This window comes from Zonotrichia albicollis, chromosome 6 (assembly GCF_047830755.1).
Source record: "Zonotrichia albicollis isolate bZonAlb1 chromosome 6, bZonAlb1.hap1, whole genome shotgun sequence".
NCBI classification, from domain to species: domain Eukaryota; kingdom Metazoa; phylum Chordata; class Aves; order Passeriformes; family Passerellidae; genus Zonotrichia; species Zonotrichia albicollis.
This window is the reverse complement of record NC_133824.1, coordinates 11,161,000-11,178,718: the sequence shown is the minus strand read 5'-3', so window position 1 is coordinate 11,178,718 and position 17,719 is coordinate 11,161,000. Positions and strand designations below refer to the sequence as shown.

Genomic DNA, 17,719 nt, shown 5'->3' with positions numbered 1-17,719 from the left:
TTTTTAGCTGCATTCTTGTCACATTAGATGCAGAAGTCATACCCCAACTATAGCAATACAGATCTATAAGGATCATCTAGCTTTTGTAAGGATTTCCTCACCCTGTTCCCCTATTCCTACTAAAGAGAGCTCATGGCCATCTTGCTACTGCTGCCACATACTCAAATGTGTAGTATGAGGTGCAATTATGTCTTATTCTACAGGATTTATGGTAAATTATTTGCTTTAGACAGAAGGAGCAGGAATAGACCTTTAATAAATTTTCAGGTATATTCCAGCAAAAAATATAATTCAGTATCTCTTGCTGGTGTGAAGAAACCTTTTACAATGGAATGTTTGGCTTACTTGTCCAAAGTTACTTCATATATGCAGCCATTTCAGAAGGTATTAATAGAACACCACAAACCACACCCCAAAACAAAGCTATTAAATACAACTTACATAAAAATCCCTTTAAATCTTCTGGACAGCCATGCTCTGGCCAGTCAGTGTACTGCAGATGCCAAACCGTTCTCTCCTGTCCTGTGAGCAGATGTTTAATCTTCAATCCTGTCGTTGCGTAGCAGCCTGAGTCGGTGCGGAATCGCGTGGTAATCTTAAATCTTCCATATGTCACAGTGTTGTGTCTTGAACCAAGACGTGGCCAGTATCTGAAGCTTTTTTCTCTCCCACTTTCCTTAAAAGCAGAACACTTGCTTAGCAAGAAACCTAAGAACATTCATAAAACTAATGTTCCTGTAGTAACAACTGTATCTCTCCTCCACTAAGTAGTACTAATGTGTTATGGCCTCTTACTGGGAAAACCAACTTTCCATCAGGAAGAGCTTGCAAATTCATTTTTCTGCCAAAGGAATCAAGACAGAAAGGGGTCACTAGAAACTTATCTTCAATCAATCTAGTTGGTGGAAAAAACATCCCCCTCCTCTAACAGATTATTAAAAAGTCATTGTGGAATTTCTGGGAGAAACACAACTCAATTTATACTCACTTCCTCTGCTGTCACCATAGCTATGATGGCAATCCCTTGTTCCCAGATCATCTGCCAGAAATCCTGACATGTGTTTTGCAAAGGGCCCTGCGTGGCAATGTAATCCCACTCTATGCCACCAACAGAGATCTGTGAAAATAAAGACATTAGATTAGTAATTATTGAAAACCCTCTCCCCAGTTCTAACATCAGCCATTTGAAGATGCACAAAATGAAAAAAGACTGCAACACCACAGAAGCTAAAGCCCATTGTGAGTTATATCTGCCCCATTTTTAGCTGCATCTTGTCACATTAGATGCAGAAGAGCCACAATAGTACAGGTTCCTAACTAAATAAATGCATTTTACATCGCAAGCTTCATGTCAAACTGAGAAAACAAAATTGTATTTCTCCTTCATGAATTCGAGGTATTTTAGAAAATTCATGTTTAGAGAAGCTTTCTACTCTAGTGCTGTAAATATTATTACTGTACTAGTTGTTATGTCCTGAAAAAATATTATCTTGCTTGAGAAGGCTCAGCATTTGTGAATGAAGCAGAGAAACTATGATGCCATGTCAGTATACAAACAGGTTTATTAAAAAAAGACAGCAACACAAGTGCTGCTTTGACAATCTCAACTCTTCTCATAAAAAACAACTGTAGTTGCACTTAGAGCAGATAAATGTACTGAAAAATGAGCTGCCCTCAAGGTTCTTGAAGACACCCTTCAAAGTCTTTTAAACAGAGCTTAAAGAGTTAAGGATGGGAAAAAGGTCAGCTGAAGGCTTTGAAAAAGCCAGTTTCCCCCTGGCTCTGGCTCTAACCATACAAAAAAGCTTAAGCTAGGAGCAAGCCTACTGCTCATAGTGGATAGTCTGAGAGTACAGAAAAGGAAGAAACAATGCAGCTCAAAAATATCACAATCATTGCAGAGGATCCCAGTTTGCTTTAAACCTATTTGCCTCCTTAGCTATGGGCAGAATGGAGATGCCTCTTGTTAGCAGCAATCCCCAGAGAGGGAACACAGAAAAGCAACAGTAGATCGAATCAACACAGAACCAAAATGCAGAAGATCCCTCCAGTAATTAACCCTCTATTATTCTAGGTGATTAGGAAAACAGGTTCCTGCTTTCCCCAAAGAAACCCTGGAGAAGACAAGAAAGAGAGAGAGATGGAGGGATTATCACTGATTTCACCAAACCAAAAACTGATTGGCAGATGCATTTTCAGTTGCATGTGAACTGGGAAATTTTTCTCCGAGAGCATTTCTGTCACCTTGATATGGGATGCATTGATGTAACCCGTGTTGTTTTCTTTGGTTGGGACCAGCTCCACCCTGGTGTCATCGTAGGGAAGGACGTCCTGGAAGCGGTTCCTCTCGGCGTTCTCGGGCAGGCGGGCGATGGAGCACTCCCCATCCCGCAGCCTTTTCTTCTGGATGCGCTCGTACTCCGTGAACACCATGCCCTGCTCCAGCCGCTGCTCCAGGGCTCTGCACTGCAACACAGCACACAGCCAGGCAAGGTCACTCTCTGAGGGGAGCCTGTTCACACAGAGAGCTCGTGAAATGTAAAATGGACCTATTTTCTTCTCCTCCATACTTCTGCAAGGCTTTTCCAGCTATTCGTGTTTCCACAAGCATACCAGAATAAATTAGAGGCAACCCTAACCAGCAGGAATTTTGTTCAAGTGAAAATTAAGCAGCCTGTAATACTTCACTAGGTCACAAAGTTTTATTTGGATACTGCTGGTAAAGGAAAGATTACTTCATGGTTTCTGAAAAGACAGCCCATGTGGGGAGAAAAAAATTGACCAACCAGACAGATATACCATACTGCAAACTGCTTCAAATACGTTTGATTCACCTGCTCAATATAGCAGCTAGGTGACATAATTTTAAAGGTGTCCTGTAACCTTATAATAAATACAAAAATAATAATAAAAAACCTCCAAACTTAGTTTTTTGGATGGAGGAAAACTATTAGAAAACTTCATTTTTTGGATGGAGGAAAACTATTAGAAAAATATCTGGATTTATACTTTAACTGCAGCAAGTTTCTAAGGCAGGAAAGCTGCCTTAGAAACTTGCTGCAGTTAAAGTATAAACCCAGAATTTTTTTCTAATAGTATAATTCAATCTTTTTTATTTAATAGACTACTCCCTCCTCCCCTTTATTCTTTCAAAACCAAGTTGTTTCTAAATCATAAGACACTTCTGGAATTTCTGCATCGCTCTGCCAACAATAAGGAGGAATAATATGTAAGATTTCAGCCAGAAAATTTCATCTATGTCACATGTCCCGAGATTCTTACTGAGCAACTGCTCTGTGGTATCAGGTCATGGAAGTGTCTTATATCAAGTAAGTATGCCAAATGTTACAGAGGAAGGTGTAAACTTCCCTCATATGCAATTTGCACAACAATACATCAACTGAACAAACTCATTTATTATCTTTAGGCTAAACTCACATATTTAAACTGACAATAGCATGAAGCTGAGCAATTTTTTTACTAGTTTTTACTTTTACATTTTTTTAATCCTGATACAAGCTGATGGAGTCTTATATTTCTTAAAGAATGATCCTCAAATTCTAGAACCTGATGTCCTCTCATTGATCTGACATCCTCTCCTGAGTTTAAAATTTCAGCACATCAAACAAGTTCTATCTATATTTTTTGGGCTCTACATGAACAAAACAGATAAATACAATCCGCATAAGCTGTATTCTGAGGACGCAATTTAACTGCAAAACTACACCTCTTACTCAACTGCAAATCTCTAAACACCATATGAATTACTAATAATTGCAAATAAAATCAATCTCACACTCAGAATTTTAAAATTCACACCTTTTCACTCTGGAAAACCCAAAATTAAGAGAGAAAGCAGGATGAATTGCACAAAAATGTATCAGTAGGTACTAGTTAATTCATTTCCTGTATGTTCAAAGGGTAAACTACAATTGAATCACTATCATTTTAAAGAAAAATCTGAGTTACACCCAATACTTCTAGCAATGACTTGTCAACCTGGAATCTTTTTATTTTGTTTCTCTTCTCAGCATTTGAGTTGCCTTAATATGAAGCATTTTACAGTCAGTAAAATGTACCATTCGTAATCATGTAATTTTGAAAAATTGCTATTGTAAATCAAGCATTAAAAAACTTCAACATACTCGTTCATCATTTGTTGCTCTCGTTGATTCTTCCTTGCCCTCATCTGGCAGAGGCATCCTAGTCAATGCCAGTCCATTTAGGGCAGCTAGCTTCAGAGGCCCCATTTTTTTTGCATCATTTTTATTCTTTTTCATACCCTGCAAAAGAAAAGCTAAAACTTGTAAATACTCTTAAATATCTGATGAAGTTATAAAGCAGAAACCAGATGAGTTCAGCTAAGCAAAAGATCCTTCTCTGGCCCCTTCTGTGAACAGCTCTGACCTTTTTCTTTGATAAGCGCTGCAATGAGAGATTAGGGTGGTGGGACCACATTCCTCCAGGGACACAGCACAGGTCTGTCTTCATTCCAGACAGGTTAATGAAACTGCATGAGAACAACAAATATTGTTCTCTACAAAGCTCACCACTGAGGGTGTGAGGAGGCAACTGCAGATACTTAACATTCTTGAACACACCTGGGAACATTTCCCAAACCCAAAAATACATAACAATGATTCCTTACTAGACTATTCAGTTTGCAGGCACTTTTCTTCCCTACAATCAGGCAATGACCATATATCTTTCAGATATTTGGATACAGTTAAATGTTTTACTAAGTTTGCAACAAACTTGACATACAAAACATGAACACAGAACTGCAGACACATTTGAGTCCTGGACTGGGCCACAAATCTAAATTAGAGAATTGCCATTCATTATTTGGTGAAAAATATCAAAGGGGGATTTCTATGAAGGAATCAATTCAAACTATTCTTTTAAAATGGATAAGAGGAAACTTCATCATTCCTGCCATTGCTAAGTTTAAGTGTTAACAAAAATACACAGAAAATACGAGCACATGTGCTGCTTGGATGATAATGCTTTCAAAAGTTAAATGGTGGTAAGAAATAGGAAGACCAACCTAACAGGATGAGACTGCATTTAAAGTGAAGTGAACACAAACACAACAATAAAAGTTCATTGAAAAACAAAATGTGCAAGCGTTGGTTGGGGCTGGTTTTGTAACTAGGATATCATCTCCATTGTGAATACAGAAAGGTAATGTTCTGTATTATGCAACAACACTTAAATGTTTCTGAAGCAGAAACTAGGTTACAAACACTTGAAATGAAAAATTCTGATATTAATGTAATTTAAATGTTGACAGGAACATGCCATATCTATGTAACTGTCAAAAGGAAAAGCAGGATATGATTTTGGTAGACACATTACTGTCTGAAAAAATGTATATTTTGGAGAACAAATAGTAACTATTTCAATACATAGCTTTGGATAGGCTAGTTTTTGCAATATCTGCTATTACCACAGCAGTACAATTTATATAGCAGTTCCCCTGCAGTCCAGCTTGTGCAGAAAACTATTTCACACTAACTCAGGTATCAATCAAATTTAAAAGGCAAAGTAATAATATAAAATGGTCTTCCTCTATTAGCATCTGAAATCTGCCACAAACTACATAAAACTGAACAAAATTTTAAAGCAAAGTGGGCACTAAGGAGTGCCAGTGAAATTGTGCAGTCCACACAGACCTTGATGTTTCTATGAGGTGGGAATTACAGAAAAGGTGAAACTTGCAGTTTTTCACTATTTATGGTGTCCTAAGATTGGAGTAGGAGAAAGAGATATGGCAAGCAAGAAATACATTCAGTGGGATAAAAACAGCTTGAAGAGAAGGCAAAAGGGAGAGGATATGAAAAAAGGAAGGCATGAAGTAAAGAAGAAAATGCAAGGAAAGAATTTATTCCTGAAGGTGTCAGGTTCCCTCTTCGGTCAGAAGAAGCAAGTAAACAAAATTTTAAAAGTAAACATTTCAGATACATATCATTTTTCAGTGAGAGAAAGATAAGAAAATTGAATAGAAAGAGTTGCTTCTGCTCCAGATAAGAAGTAGGGCAGAACAGGGATCTAGAACTGATTTTAAATTAGCTCCTTCTAAAGTTCCTAGCCAAGTTAGGTTTTCAGATGGATGGAGACTGCACAGCTGGATTTGTGTGGGTGGACTAAGCAAACAAACTCAGACATGGCAGAGAAGGGGCTAAAAGACAGCTAAGCAAAGTTAACCAGGAAAACAGAAATACAAAGGTCAAGCTTAAGGTAGCTTTAATTCAAATGCTTTAAAAGCATCTCAGACTGACTATAAGAACCCCAAACCTCAAACAAAAACAACAATCAACTGCTACAGACAACTCAAAACAAGACAAATAGTATCCACTTACACCTAGAGGGGGAAGGCCTTCCACAATATTCTTCTTCCCAGACAAAAGATCGGACACGGGTCTCTTCTTTATTGAATCTTTCCTTACTCTGTATCTGCCTGATGTTGTAAGATCAGATTCTGACATAGATGGAGTAAGCAGTCCTTCCCCTCTTCTCTGTACCTGGCTTTCTACTAGTAAATGAACAGGGCTCATATCTTTCATTCTCTTCTCTGCCTCTGTGATGTGTAATTTAGGCTCAAGGATATGCAAAGGGCCAGCAGATGAAGCAACAGAGCTATAAGGGTAGTTCAGTACTGAATCATGAGAATAACCTCCCATAACAGATGAAAGTTGTGTTTGATCTTCAGGGAGGGGAGAAAGACTTGTATTGGCCTTATTCTCTTCTTCAAATTCTTCTTCTTCCTCACTACTGTGAATCAGCATAGTGGCATCTGACAGGGTTTTCTTGTGATCACAGTTCACACATTCTTCTTGCTCACCTTCTTTTTGCTTCGTTCTCTCCAGCAGAATGTTGGGCTGTGATCCTTCTGAGATAACTCTTGGAAGGGCCACATCTGCTGCAGAAGCTGACATGGTCCTCTCTTTAATTCTCATTCCTTCAAAGCTGGGAGTCAAGCCAGCTATTTCAATACTGTTCCTTTTCTGCAGCTGAGCGTGGCGTGCCGATGTCAGAGGTTCACTGACCTCCTGAAGGGAATGAGCCACAGGCAGGCTATCCTCCTGGAACGTCTGCACAGAGTGGTGCACTCGTCTGGTGATGAGATCCGGGTTGCTGCTGCTGATGTAGATGTGCCGGGAAAGGTCTGGAGTGCTGTTGGCAGGCCTGGGGTACGGGTACGGCGGAGGCGGGCGATAGACTTGGGTCTTCATTATGTTGGGTGCTGGGTAATCCTGAGACTGGAGCTGCACATTTGTCAGCTCAGGCACACTGACTGCCCCAACAACTGGGCGCTTTTCAGCAGGATAGGGGTAGGGGGATTGGCTATGGAAGCTGTAGTTCAGGTTAAATGGATAATGGTTAGACTGCGGGGCAGCAAAGTGGGCGTGCTCTCGAATTTCAGGCTGACTGTAAACTAAGGCATCGGGCCTGCTGTAAGCATATGTGTTGCTGATGTTAAGATTTCTCATTGAATGACTCTGCCTGTCTGTGTGCACCATCCCCCTGTTGAGCTGTCTCATCACAGTCTCATAGTCCGGCGTGGGACGGTAAGAAGGTGGTATTAGTGCACTGTGTCTGTGTGATGGGACATAGTCAGTTCTGAGCACATCACTTCCAGTAATGCTTGGGTTAGAGGACATGGGGGATGGCTGCAAGTAATGCTGTGGATTGTTCAAGGAGTTTGTGCTGTGTGCACTATAGACACTCCCGTTGCGGATCCGACCGCTGTAGTCGTGAGGGGCTCTATCCAAGCTAGTCTGAGAGTGACAGTAGTATCCGTTCTGATTGCTCACAAAGAGGTTATCTGAAAGCAAAGTGTAACAACAATCTTTATGTCCAGGATATCAAACAAAGTTATCTGCTATAAAGATGTAGCTAAGGCAATGCTTGAGATTTTTAAAACCTCAGTTATTTTTAGCTATGTATTGAAATGGGAAGGAAAAAAACCCAAACCAAAATCCCAGCTTTTTTGTTGTTGTTGATACCCAAGGTATATACACCAGAATAACGTATTATATTTATTTCAATCATGTAAATCCCTATGGGAAAACACCATCTGTTTATGAATTACTTTCCTCTCTTTAGGATAGGTTTCCTAAGTTTAAGTCCAAAACAAACAAAGTTCATATCAATCTTAAGCCACACCACTGAAAAAATTAATGTCTACACTAGGATTTGCACTAATGTACTCAGTTTGAACAGCAAAGAAAGAAATAAAGGAAAAAAAAAAAACCACAACAAAAAACCAAGCCAAAACAAAAATACCACCAAAACCCTAAAAACAGCCCAAAACAAGCAGACAAAACCCCTTGCTCTTCTCTCTTGTACTCCTTCAGGATGTATGTAGGTATAGCACAAGACCTCAAAAAAACCAAAATTAACTTTTCTCCAGAAATTTTGAAGGCAGTTTAAACTACCGCCATATATTGTTCGCATATATATATATATATATACACCTACACTGTAAAGAAAATGTTCCCCCAGTTTATACGTCCAAGACATATTTAATAATTTTAATTACTACTTCATTGGATGTACAATTTGCCAGTCTTCAGATTCAGTCATCGCTGTAGATGCCTTCATGATTTAAGTGTTTGAGTTCACCAAAATAATTGCCACAATTATGTTAATGAATTTTCTGAAAACCAAAAATTGTTTTATTAAAAAATGTTCAAAAATAGGACACTTGTAGTAGCGAGTACCCAGCAATACTTACAACACTAAACTGCAAAGAATTCAGTTACATTCTGACTGTAGCTGAATACCTGTATTTCATTTAGATCTGTGTAACTCTTTTGATAGAAAATGTGCTTATTGCCTTCCCAGTGAGCTGGCCTTTTAGAGTACTATTTATCCAGCAGATTTGTAGATCTGGAAAGTTCCTATCAAAGTTGAGGAGATTTTGCAACAGATTAGATTCAGCCCTTCAGGGCAGCAACTTTGTTAATTAAAGACACAATGTGTAACAATCAAAATAATGAGAGCAAGCAGCCATGACTCCACTGTAAAGTGCTAAGATAAGGAGTCTAAATTGCTTGAGAATATTAGGGTTTGCTTGGGGTTTCTTCTTTCTTTGTTTCAATCAAATATATACCAAGTCCATAAGCTGCAAACTTCTTTAGCCTTTGAATTCCTCAATACCTTGTAGTCTAACAAACTTAGCCAAATGTCTCTCTTCCTGCATTCTGGATTTAATTTTTTTAATTTTTTTTTTAGTTGTGTGAATTGTCTTGGGGCAATCTCTTTGCAGCTATTAAGACCAATATGACAAGGATCTCACAATGCCTTAACATACCAGTTTGATACATGGACCAAAAAAGGCGATGGTCAGCTTAAACTCACACACGACACCTCAGTCTACAATTGCTGCACGTGCTAACCTAACCAGAACTGCTCATCTCCCACAGGAGAGCACGTGGAGGAGGAACAGTGGAGGAAACTCTGGGTGTTTGGCCTGGAGTAAAAGAGGCTCAGGGAGAACCTTACTGCTCTCTACAGCTATCTGAAAGGAGGCTGCACTGAGGTGTGTTTGTGTCCTCCCAGGTAACAAGCGGCAGAACAAGAAGAATGGCCTCAGGGAAGTTGCATCAGGGGAGGTTTAGATGGGATATTACAAAATTTCTTCTTGGAAAGAGTGGTGAAGCATTGGAACAGGCTTGTCCAGGGAAGAGGTGGAGTCACCATCCCTGGAGGTATTTAACAGACCTGCAGATGTGGCACCTGGGGACCTGGTTTAGTGATGGATTTGAGAGTGCTGTGTTGATGGCTGGACTTGGTGATCCTAAAGGTCCTTTCCAGCCTAAACCATTCTGTGATTGTTTATGTGATTCTGTGATTCCATGACTGTATTTCACATTAGTCTACATGTCTAGGGTAGCAGCAAGCACCTCAATGACTGTTCTAGTACAAACCTACCCCATGTTCACCTATTAATTTATTCAGCCATAGCTAAAGTAGCTACACATATAAATTAAGTTTTTACCATCTAAAATTGTGTGGTGTGGCCATGGACTTAATGAACTTACCTTGGGAAGTTGCATATGGTTCACTGTAATGACCATTGTAATGCAGCTGAGGTGGTGGAGCCATCATATAAGGCTGAGGCTTAGGCTAAGAAAGCAAATATCTTACTGTTACTTAAAAACTGATTATTCATTTTTAAAAGAATTATTGAAATTTTTTTTAATACGTAATGTATACCACTGCATATACATGTATAATATTATATATAATACTATACACATAGTAATAATGCTTATATTATATTATATTATATTATATTATATTATATTATATTATATTATATTATATTATATTATATTATATACTACAAATAAACACATACAAAGCCTTAGTCTTAAACCATTTCTCTAAATCCACGATGTAAGTTTCTCCTTTGAGGTCATACAAAAAATAATTTAAAAACTAGGAACAAAACCTCAAAATTACACTGCACTAAACCAAGACTGTATCTTGCCATCTGACATCTAGGAGAGTCTCCTAGAGACATTGTTCAAACTGAAACCAGAAGTGTTTAAAATATTTTTCATTGCAATTGTTTTAATTTCACTATTTAGATATTACATAGCAGCTCCTCCTACAAGTCAGAAACAGTATCTCACATACTAGACTCATCTTTTTCACTGCTAATTTCATTTCTCTGAGGGGAAGTAATATTTGACTCAAAGTCAACTGAAATCCATAAAAATGCAAACATAAATCTGTTTGTTTTCCTTACCATGGACATCCTGGATGAAGATCGTCTTCTAACAGGATTCACTGTAACTGGCTGAGTTTGTCTAAAGAAGGAATTTAATGATAAGAAATTATTCTTAACAATAGCAAGACCTATTTCAAAAATTAGAAAGCACTCCCAAATTCAATTAAAAATCACTCTTAAATCACATTTTTGGGAGCCAGGCATGTGTTGGTCTTCCACGCAAGTCTCAATAGGAAAGAGCTCTGTGTATTAGCCACCATCAGAAAGCAAAATCAAAAACCCAAGATCAAAAATATCTCAGTTAATCTCCTGTTCTACAAGTTGCCTGTTCTAAAAGTCAGACATAAAACTGTTTGGGGACTGTAACATTACAGATGTTACAGCATCTGTAAATCATTACTATAATGCATTAGCATTTGTATGTTCTAACATTGATGTTAATGGAATGAATTTTCATAATTTGTTGGATTGGCTCCAGGACATAAAGTTTAGAAGTCTTAGGTTCCTTTTCCCCCACCCTGTGCTCTGCATCTCATAGCAAGACAGGTCAAAAGACAGCATGATACAAATGCAGGGACAGGTATTTTTTAGTGAGAAAGATGTTTTTAAGCTCACCCTTTGGGAAGTGAAGGACGAGAAAGGATTGGAAAGCGTGGAAGGGAAAGAATGAGGGAAGATTTCTGAGAGCCCTCCTCAGGTGGAGAGTCCAAGGAGTCTCTAAAGACAAGGTATGTACAGATTTAGAAAAAAACCCCTGAAGATGATACAGGCATGCAAAAGACAGTTTTCAGCTAAGGACCAGATGACAAGAAATCTTAAGAGAAGAAATGACCAGAAAAGTTTTTTTGAGGACTTAACCTGACATAAAATCACATTGTGGTTACAATAAGTAATCCTAGAGACAGACATTTGATATAGAACTACAGATCTGACATTATTTAGATAGAAATGCACAAGTCCCATGAACACACTACTTCTACCAATGCTTCTTATCACTCTCAAAAGACAGACAAGTTTACAAGCTTTGAGGTATGAGGTTTACTCTATTTCAAATTTATGTTACTTCTCAAATAAATTAGCATTATACTTGATTATCTTTCCACTGGCCTCAGCAGATATCAAATATCTATCTTTCCATGTATGAAGAGGAGTGAAACATATGGAAACCATGCTTTTCCAGTGATAGAATGTTCACTGTGTCTAATTCTCTACTCTTTAACTGAAGAAACTAAACTGAAGGAAAGCTGCTCCAGTAAAGTAGCTCAAATTCCAGCCATTGATTTACAAGTTGGCAGCCAGCCCATTTAAATTTAATTTGATGAATTGTATTAAATTTGATTTCACTGGTGCTACTTGAGCTATCCAGATTCCATGGATATCTAAAGAACCACATACCTCTGAGCTGTCAATCCAGCACATTTCAGGAGTGCTTCACATACACTGCCCGCCCTTTTAAAGCCTCTCATGTCCTTTCAGAGCAGCTCACCCAAACACAGGCCAAAACCCTGCTGCTTCCAGCAGCTCACAAGCCACAGCAATATTAGGCCCCAAAGCAACTGAAGTCTCTCACAGCACTGTGATCCAGAAGCAAAGGCCAAACATTATTACTTATGGTGAGATTTCAGCACTTAATATTGTCTTCTGTTATAAATCACGATGTATTTCAAAAACTGGTGGGAACTATTTTCTCAAAAAATATTAAGAAAATGAACCCAAGTAATCTAAAAAGGACAGTAAAGACTTTACAGAGGGAGTGGGAGATTTCACTTCCCAATGAAAGCTGCAAGGGCATCAAGAGTTCTGCTAATGTACTCTACTTACAGGCTGCATTTATTTAGTCTGTAAAATTTGTGTCTAGCCACACACATCCTCCACACATATTTTGCTGTTTCCATATCTTCCTGCCAAAAAAACAAAACCCAATATTTGCATTAAGTCAAACATTCATACCCTTTACTTGCTTTCAGAAAAGCCACTGAATTTTTTAAGATTAAATTACCATTGGCCAACTTAATTTTAATGTAACTTTATTAATGTCACCAGGTTTTCCCTAAAACTCTACTTTGCAGAACCAAATATACACTCAAGTCTAATAATTTTCCTAGACTTATGAAATTTGAAAGTAGAAGCCTTTTGTTCAAGATACTTATTAGCTGTAACACTAATACAACTTATAGTTTAGGTTGCCATAAGATTGTCAACAGCTGCCTTTTGACAAAAGCAGCTGGTAGATGCTGAATAAAATGAATTCTGCAAGGAATGCCATGGCCCACTCCAGTAAAGCTCTAAGGCTATATTTATCTTTAATTGCCACTGACTCAAGTCAAAAAAGCATGCCAGAAATTTTGCTGGAATGGATGAACATTTTTTATGACCACACAACCGGACATTTCAATGTACTGAACATAAAAAATCAAATTTTTAATGCTTTCCCATGGAAAGCTGGCCAAAGACAGTGTTATTACATTTGACTCACTCATACAGCTCAAAGCTGCTAAATATATAGATAGTAGGTTTTAAATCATCAGTCTTAATTTTGTTTTTCTTTAATGATAACTTAGAGAAAAAAATAAAAATGTACTCACAGTTTGGAACTGAATTGTCTCTTCTTTGTTTGCCAGTTCTAATGCGAAAAAGGATTTATTGTGGGACATGTTGGCAATATCATGCCACCTGCAGACAAAAGGCACAGGATATGACTGGACAAGCTCTGATTTTCAAACCTCAAAAAATGCAACTGCAAACCAGAACTACCATCAAGAACGCGGATAAAGGAGAGGGGAAGAGGAGGGGCAGACACTGATCTCCTCCATCCTGTGACCAGTGACTGGAGTGAGGGAATGCCCTGAAGCTGAGTCAGGGGAGGTTTGGGTTGGACATCAGGAAAAAGTTCTTCACCCAGAGAGTGGTTGGGCACTGAACAGGCTCCCCAGGGAAATGGTCACAGCACCAGCCTGACAGAGTTCAAGAAATGTTTGGGCAATGCTCTCAGACACAGGGTGTGATTCCTGGGGTGTCCTGTGCAGGGCCAGGAGCTGAACTCCATGGTCCTCATGGGTCCCTCTCAAGACACTATTTTGCTATAAGTCTATGATTTTGTTAAATACTATTTTATGATTCTGTGAAAAAGCTCATTAATCTATCTGAACAAGTTGCAGACCATCATTTCCATACCATTAACGGCTGCTGAAAAGAAAATATGTATGTGACTAACTCTTGGTAAGATGTAAATATGTAGAGTAAGATTATTACTTGTCTTCCATTTGAAATTCTTCCAATTATTGCAAAAAAAATCTAATTTAGACAAATTTAGTCATCAGTAAATTGTAATGTCCAATCTGCTTGAAAGCAAACCCTACATTCCAGGGAGAAAAAAATCAAACCTCCACTAAACAAAGCCTTTAAGGCATTATTATGGATATTTTCTAGAACTCTTACCCATTGACAGATGAAAAAAATTTAGACTGCATGAAATATATTTATTCTTCTTCTTTTTAAATGCAAATTTAACTTGAACCATTAGTATTATGTTAGTGTAAATAAAGTCTGTATCATAGATTTATTAAAATAATATTCTGCAGTAAACAAACACATTGAAAAAGCATGACCTGCATATAGGGCTGTCTCTAAAGGTGTTTATATGACTCTCATTTTCATTACACAGAGGTGTCTGTTGGCATTTTCCATAGCTATTGCCTCATGTATAGACGAGGTAGAGAAACATTAATGTCTCCATTCTGATGTAGAACAAAAATCCCTCAAATTTAAGGCCTTGGTTCATAAGCCTTTGTGGGAACAACTATGAAATTACCAGCATAATCCAGTCTTTGTAAATCACACTAATGAGTCATTTGTCTGTGCTTTATTGCCACCCAAATAACATGATATTGCTACCCATGATGGAATTGCCCACAGTCATGCAGCTAGCAAGCCAAAAAGCAGAAAAGTGAATCCTGAAATTGGAAAATAAATACTTTCTGATGCTTCCAAATGTGCAAATTTTTGTCATGTTTACAGACACTGCATGCACAATTCCTTGAGAATTTATGTGAAATGCATGCACAAAGCTTTATTCCTCTCCCTGTGCATTTGGTAAGTACAATTGTTGCTTAATGCTGTAGGAAAGCAGAGCAGACAATTAAAAAGAGCGCAGCATCAGCTTTCCTATCACAGCTGAGACAGAAATTCTTCTGAAGGACATTTAAGAGCTGCGAATTTCTAAATCCTGCTAAACAAAACTACTGACAGAAAGAAGCAAAGCTGCCTACTTCCTCTAATCCCAGAAAATCACCAGTAGCGAAGTTTCAGCAACTGCTGGACCATAGGATTTCAAGATTTCTGTTCATATTCAGTCAAAAATTCAATCTTAGAAGATAAAGTTCACTAGGAATAAATCCTTTCTTGCTTTAATAAAAACTAAATTGTTGAGACTCATTTTATAAAAAATCTCAATTTCTTTTTCCAATTTATTCTGAATTCTGCCCAAAGATGCCCAAGCAACAAATCGGAGTCAGTGGGAAGCCATTTTATGTGAAGACTGAATTTTAAGTGTTTAGGTAAGTCAGAGCTCTGTCTACAATTTATAAGAACATTCAATAATAAACTAAAACAATGTATGAATCCAAAAGAATAAAACATTATCGTATAACTCTCCACATATAATATATGAAAAGAACTTCTGGGCAATTTCACAAATGAATATTTGTATATGAATTGATGTGACAATCTCAGGATTTAAGATGCCCTCAGTGCAGAGAATTTCTCCTTTTTGATTCAATTAAATATTTTGCAAGGTAACTGTATATTAAATATTCAGGTCTTAGAATTAATCTGTCTTAAAGAGATTCATTTTGCAGTTACTGCATTGAGAAATTCTCACTGGCTTCAGTATTCACTGTAGCATGACGACTACAAGACTGTGAACAGGTTTATCAAATGCATAAATACACATCATATCTAACAGTCATTGACGCTTGTGAGAAACAGACTTAAAATGTGAAATTCACTAAGATATTTTATGAAAGAACAATACTAACCTAAATACAACAGGAGGACGACCATTTTTGTGTTTCACAAAGATACCATCAAGACACGCTCCAATGAATATGTCACTTCCTTGGCTGTCCTGTAAAAAGTTGCAAAAAGAATTATGCAAGTAGAGAAAAAAGTCTTCAAAAGCAAAGTGACCTAAGAAACAACTGCTTTTATTAATTCTGAAGCAGAAAATTATGGGTGGTTTGAGGATTGTGTTTCATTTACTTTTGTCAGGAAGTAACGACTCTAAACAGGGAGAAAAGGGCAATTAGACAAAGATCAAAACCTCATTTACCTTGGCAGGATAGGTCTCTTCACCATAGCCCTCCATTCTTTCCACTTCTTGCATATATAACATTTCTGCATCAGGAGGAGTAAGGCCTCTACAAATAAAACAACAATCAGCTAATGCTGCCACTAAGAAAAAATAATCTTTTTTTACTCTGAAGGACACTGTCAAAGCTCGAAAAGCATCCCCAGGACATCCAGGCAACCATCAAATCGTGCTATTTCTGTCTGTACCAATGGCTGATGCATTTGGCTCAGCCTCAGAATCAACACTTCAATTCTAATAACTTCTTTCTCTCTGGCACCTTTAGGGATAAATGGCAACAAAGACTACTAGTGAATATTACCATCTCTACTAATGGCAGACAATTATCACATTCTTGATCAAATCCAGCACTGTATCCATGTTTCCTCACTTTACCGGGGCACACATGTTCAAGACATGAATGTCTTCTACATTGCTATAGGGAAAAGAGGAAGTCTGGCACTACATTTCAGAAAAGACAGCTTCATCTTCTAAATGCTGGCTATTTTACTGTAATACTTTGAAAGCATGAGGACAAGATCTGTAGTTAAAGGTAGAATTCTTTATAATTAGTCCAACTGACAAAGACAGCTTTCTCACAGACTTGCAGTAGTATCAAAAGGCTTAAAAGCTTGTGTTTACCTACCCACCAACATACCTCAGTTACCTCATAAAATATATAATTTCTACTTGAAAAAGTCCTGTCACGCTCATTGTTATGTATCTCAATACTTTTTCAATCAAAAATCTCCAAATTTCTTCACTTTTTCCTAACGTCATGAATATTAAGTTTTCTTTGCTGAACCTGAGCCAGGCAATCTTGTTACAAGTGCCTTTTAAACATAAGTGCAACTGCAATTTTCAAATTGTTGTTTTAAAACAATTCAAGGGAAAATATTCAGTATTACTCACATAGTCACAAACATTTTTCACTAATGAACTGATACAGACAACACAACTTTCTTTTGTCCTGGACTATTGCACCTTAGCTCCCTTCTACCTAAGATCATAACTGTGCATTCTGGCACAGTTACTGTCTCTGCATTTCTCCTGCCTTTAATACTTCCCAATGTTGTTTATCAAGAAATATTCTTACTGGGGTCAGAAATTCACATGAACAAGAGTCAGAAACATGATACAGGTGAAGTCACACCTATTTAATTGTGTCCCGTATTCTTTTCAAGCTGAATCCTCTAATTTATTTTACTAAATATTCTGTTCCCTGTGTCATTTTCATTCAGCAGAAGCTCTTGTAGCTTTAATACAGATGTATCAGAGAAAAAACTCATTCAAATGGGAAGTGAAATTAGTCCAACTGCATTTCAAGATTCCCAGCTTTCTGAGCTACAGAAGCTACTGAAGACTGAAATTAAGCATTGAAGAGCTTTAGATATGTTACCTGTACTTCTGATGTAGCAAGGCAACTTTCTGTGTTGCTTCTTCCAATATTTTTTCTTCTTGTAGCCAACCCTTAAGATAAAATAGCATTTGTGGAATGAAATACAAAAAAATTCTACAAAATCAAATGGTTATAGTTTCTTTACACGTGTAAATCAGCCCTTGACTCTAGCCTTGGAGCTTAGATGCTGTAATATGCACAAGTATACCCCAAAAGCATAAGCACTGTT

General features: G+C 37.7%; 1 protein-coding gene across 2 annotated transcripts in view; it reads right to left on the bottom strand.

Annotated features, from left to right (window-relative positions):
* PTPN21 (protein tyrosine phosphatase non-receptor type 21) overlaps positions 1 to 17,719 on the bottom strand; it is a 44,052-nt gene that overhangs the window by 7,671 nt on the left and 18,662 nt on the right. Inside the window, exons 6-18 of one of the 2 annotated variants that reach the window (XM_014264518.3) lie at positions 17,491 to 17,561; positions 16,074 to 16,161; positions 15,781 to 15,869; positions 13,330 to 13,417; positions 12,566 to 12,645; positions 11,360 to 11,461; positions 10,763 to 10,823; positions 10,050 to 10,134; positions 6,363 to 7,828; positions 4,146 to 4,283; positions 2,245 to 2,466; positions 989 to 1,117; positions 442 to 676 (exon numbers count right to left, since the gene is read on the bottom strand). In XM_014264518.3, coding sequence (XP_014119993.1) covers positions 442 to 676; positions 989 to 1,117; positions 2,245 to 2,466; positions 4,146 to 4,283; positions 6,363 to 7,828; positions 10,050 to 10,134; positions 10,763 to 10,823; positions 11,360 to 11,461; positions 12,566 to 12,645; positions 13,330 to 13,417; positions 15,781 to 15,869; positions 16,074 to 16,161; positions 17,491 to 17,561 — 2,854 coding nt within the window. The remainder of the gene's footprint in view (positions 1 to 441; positions 677 to 988; positions 1,118 to 2,244; positions 2,467 to 4,145; positions 4,284 to 6,362; positions 7,829 to 10,049; positions 10,135 to 10,762; positions 10,824 to 11,359; positions 11,462 to 12,565; positions 12,646 to 13,329; positions 13,418 to 15,780; positions 15,870 to 16,073; positions 16,162 to 17,490; positions 17,562 to 17,719) is intronic. The other variant, XM_005483146.4, reaches the window with a different exon arrangement.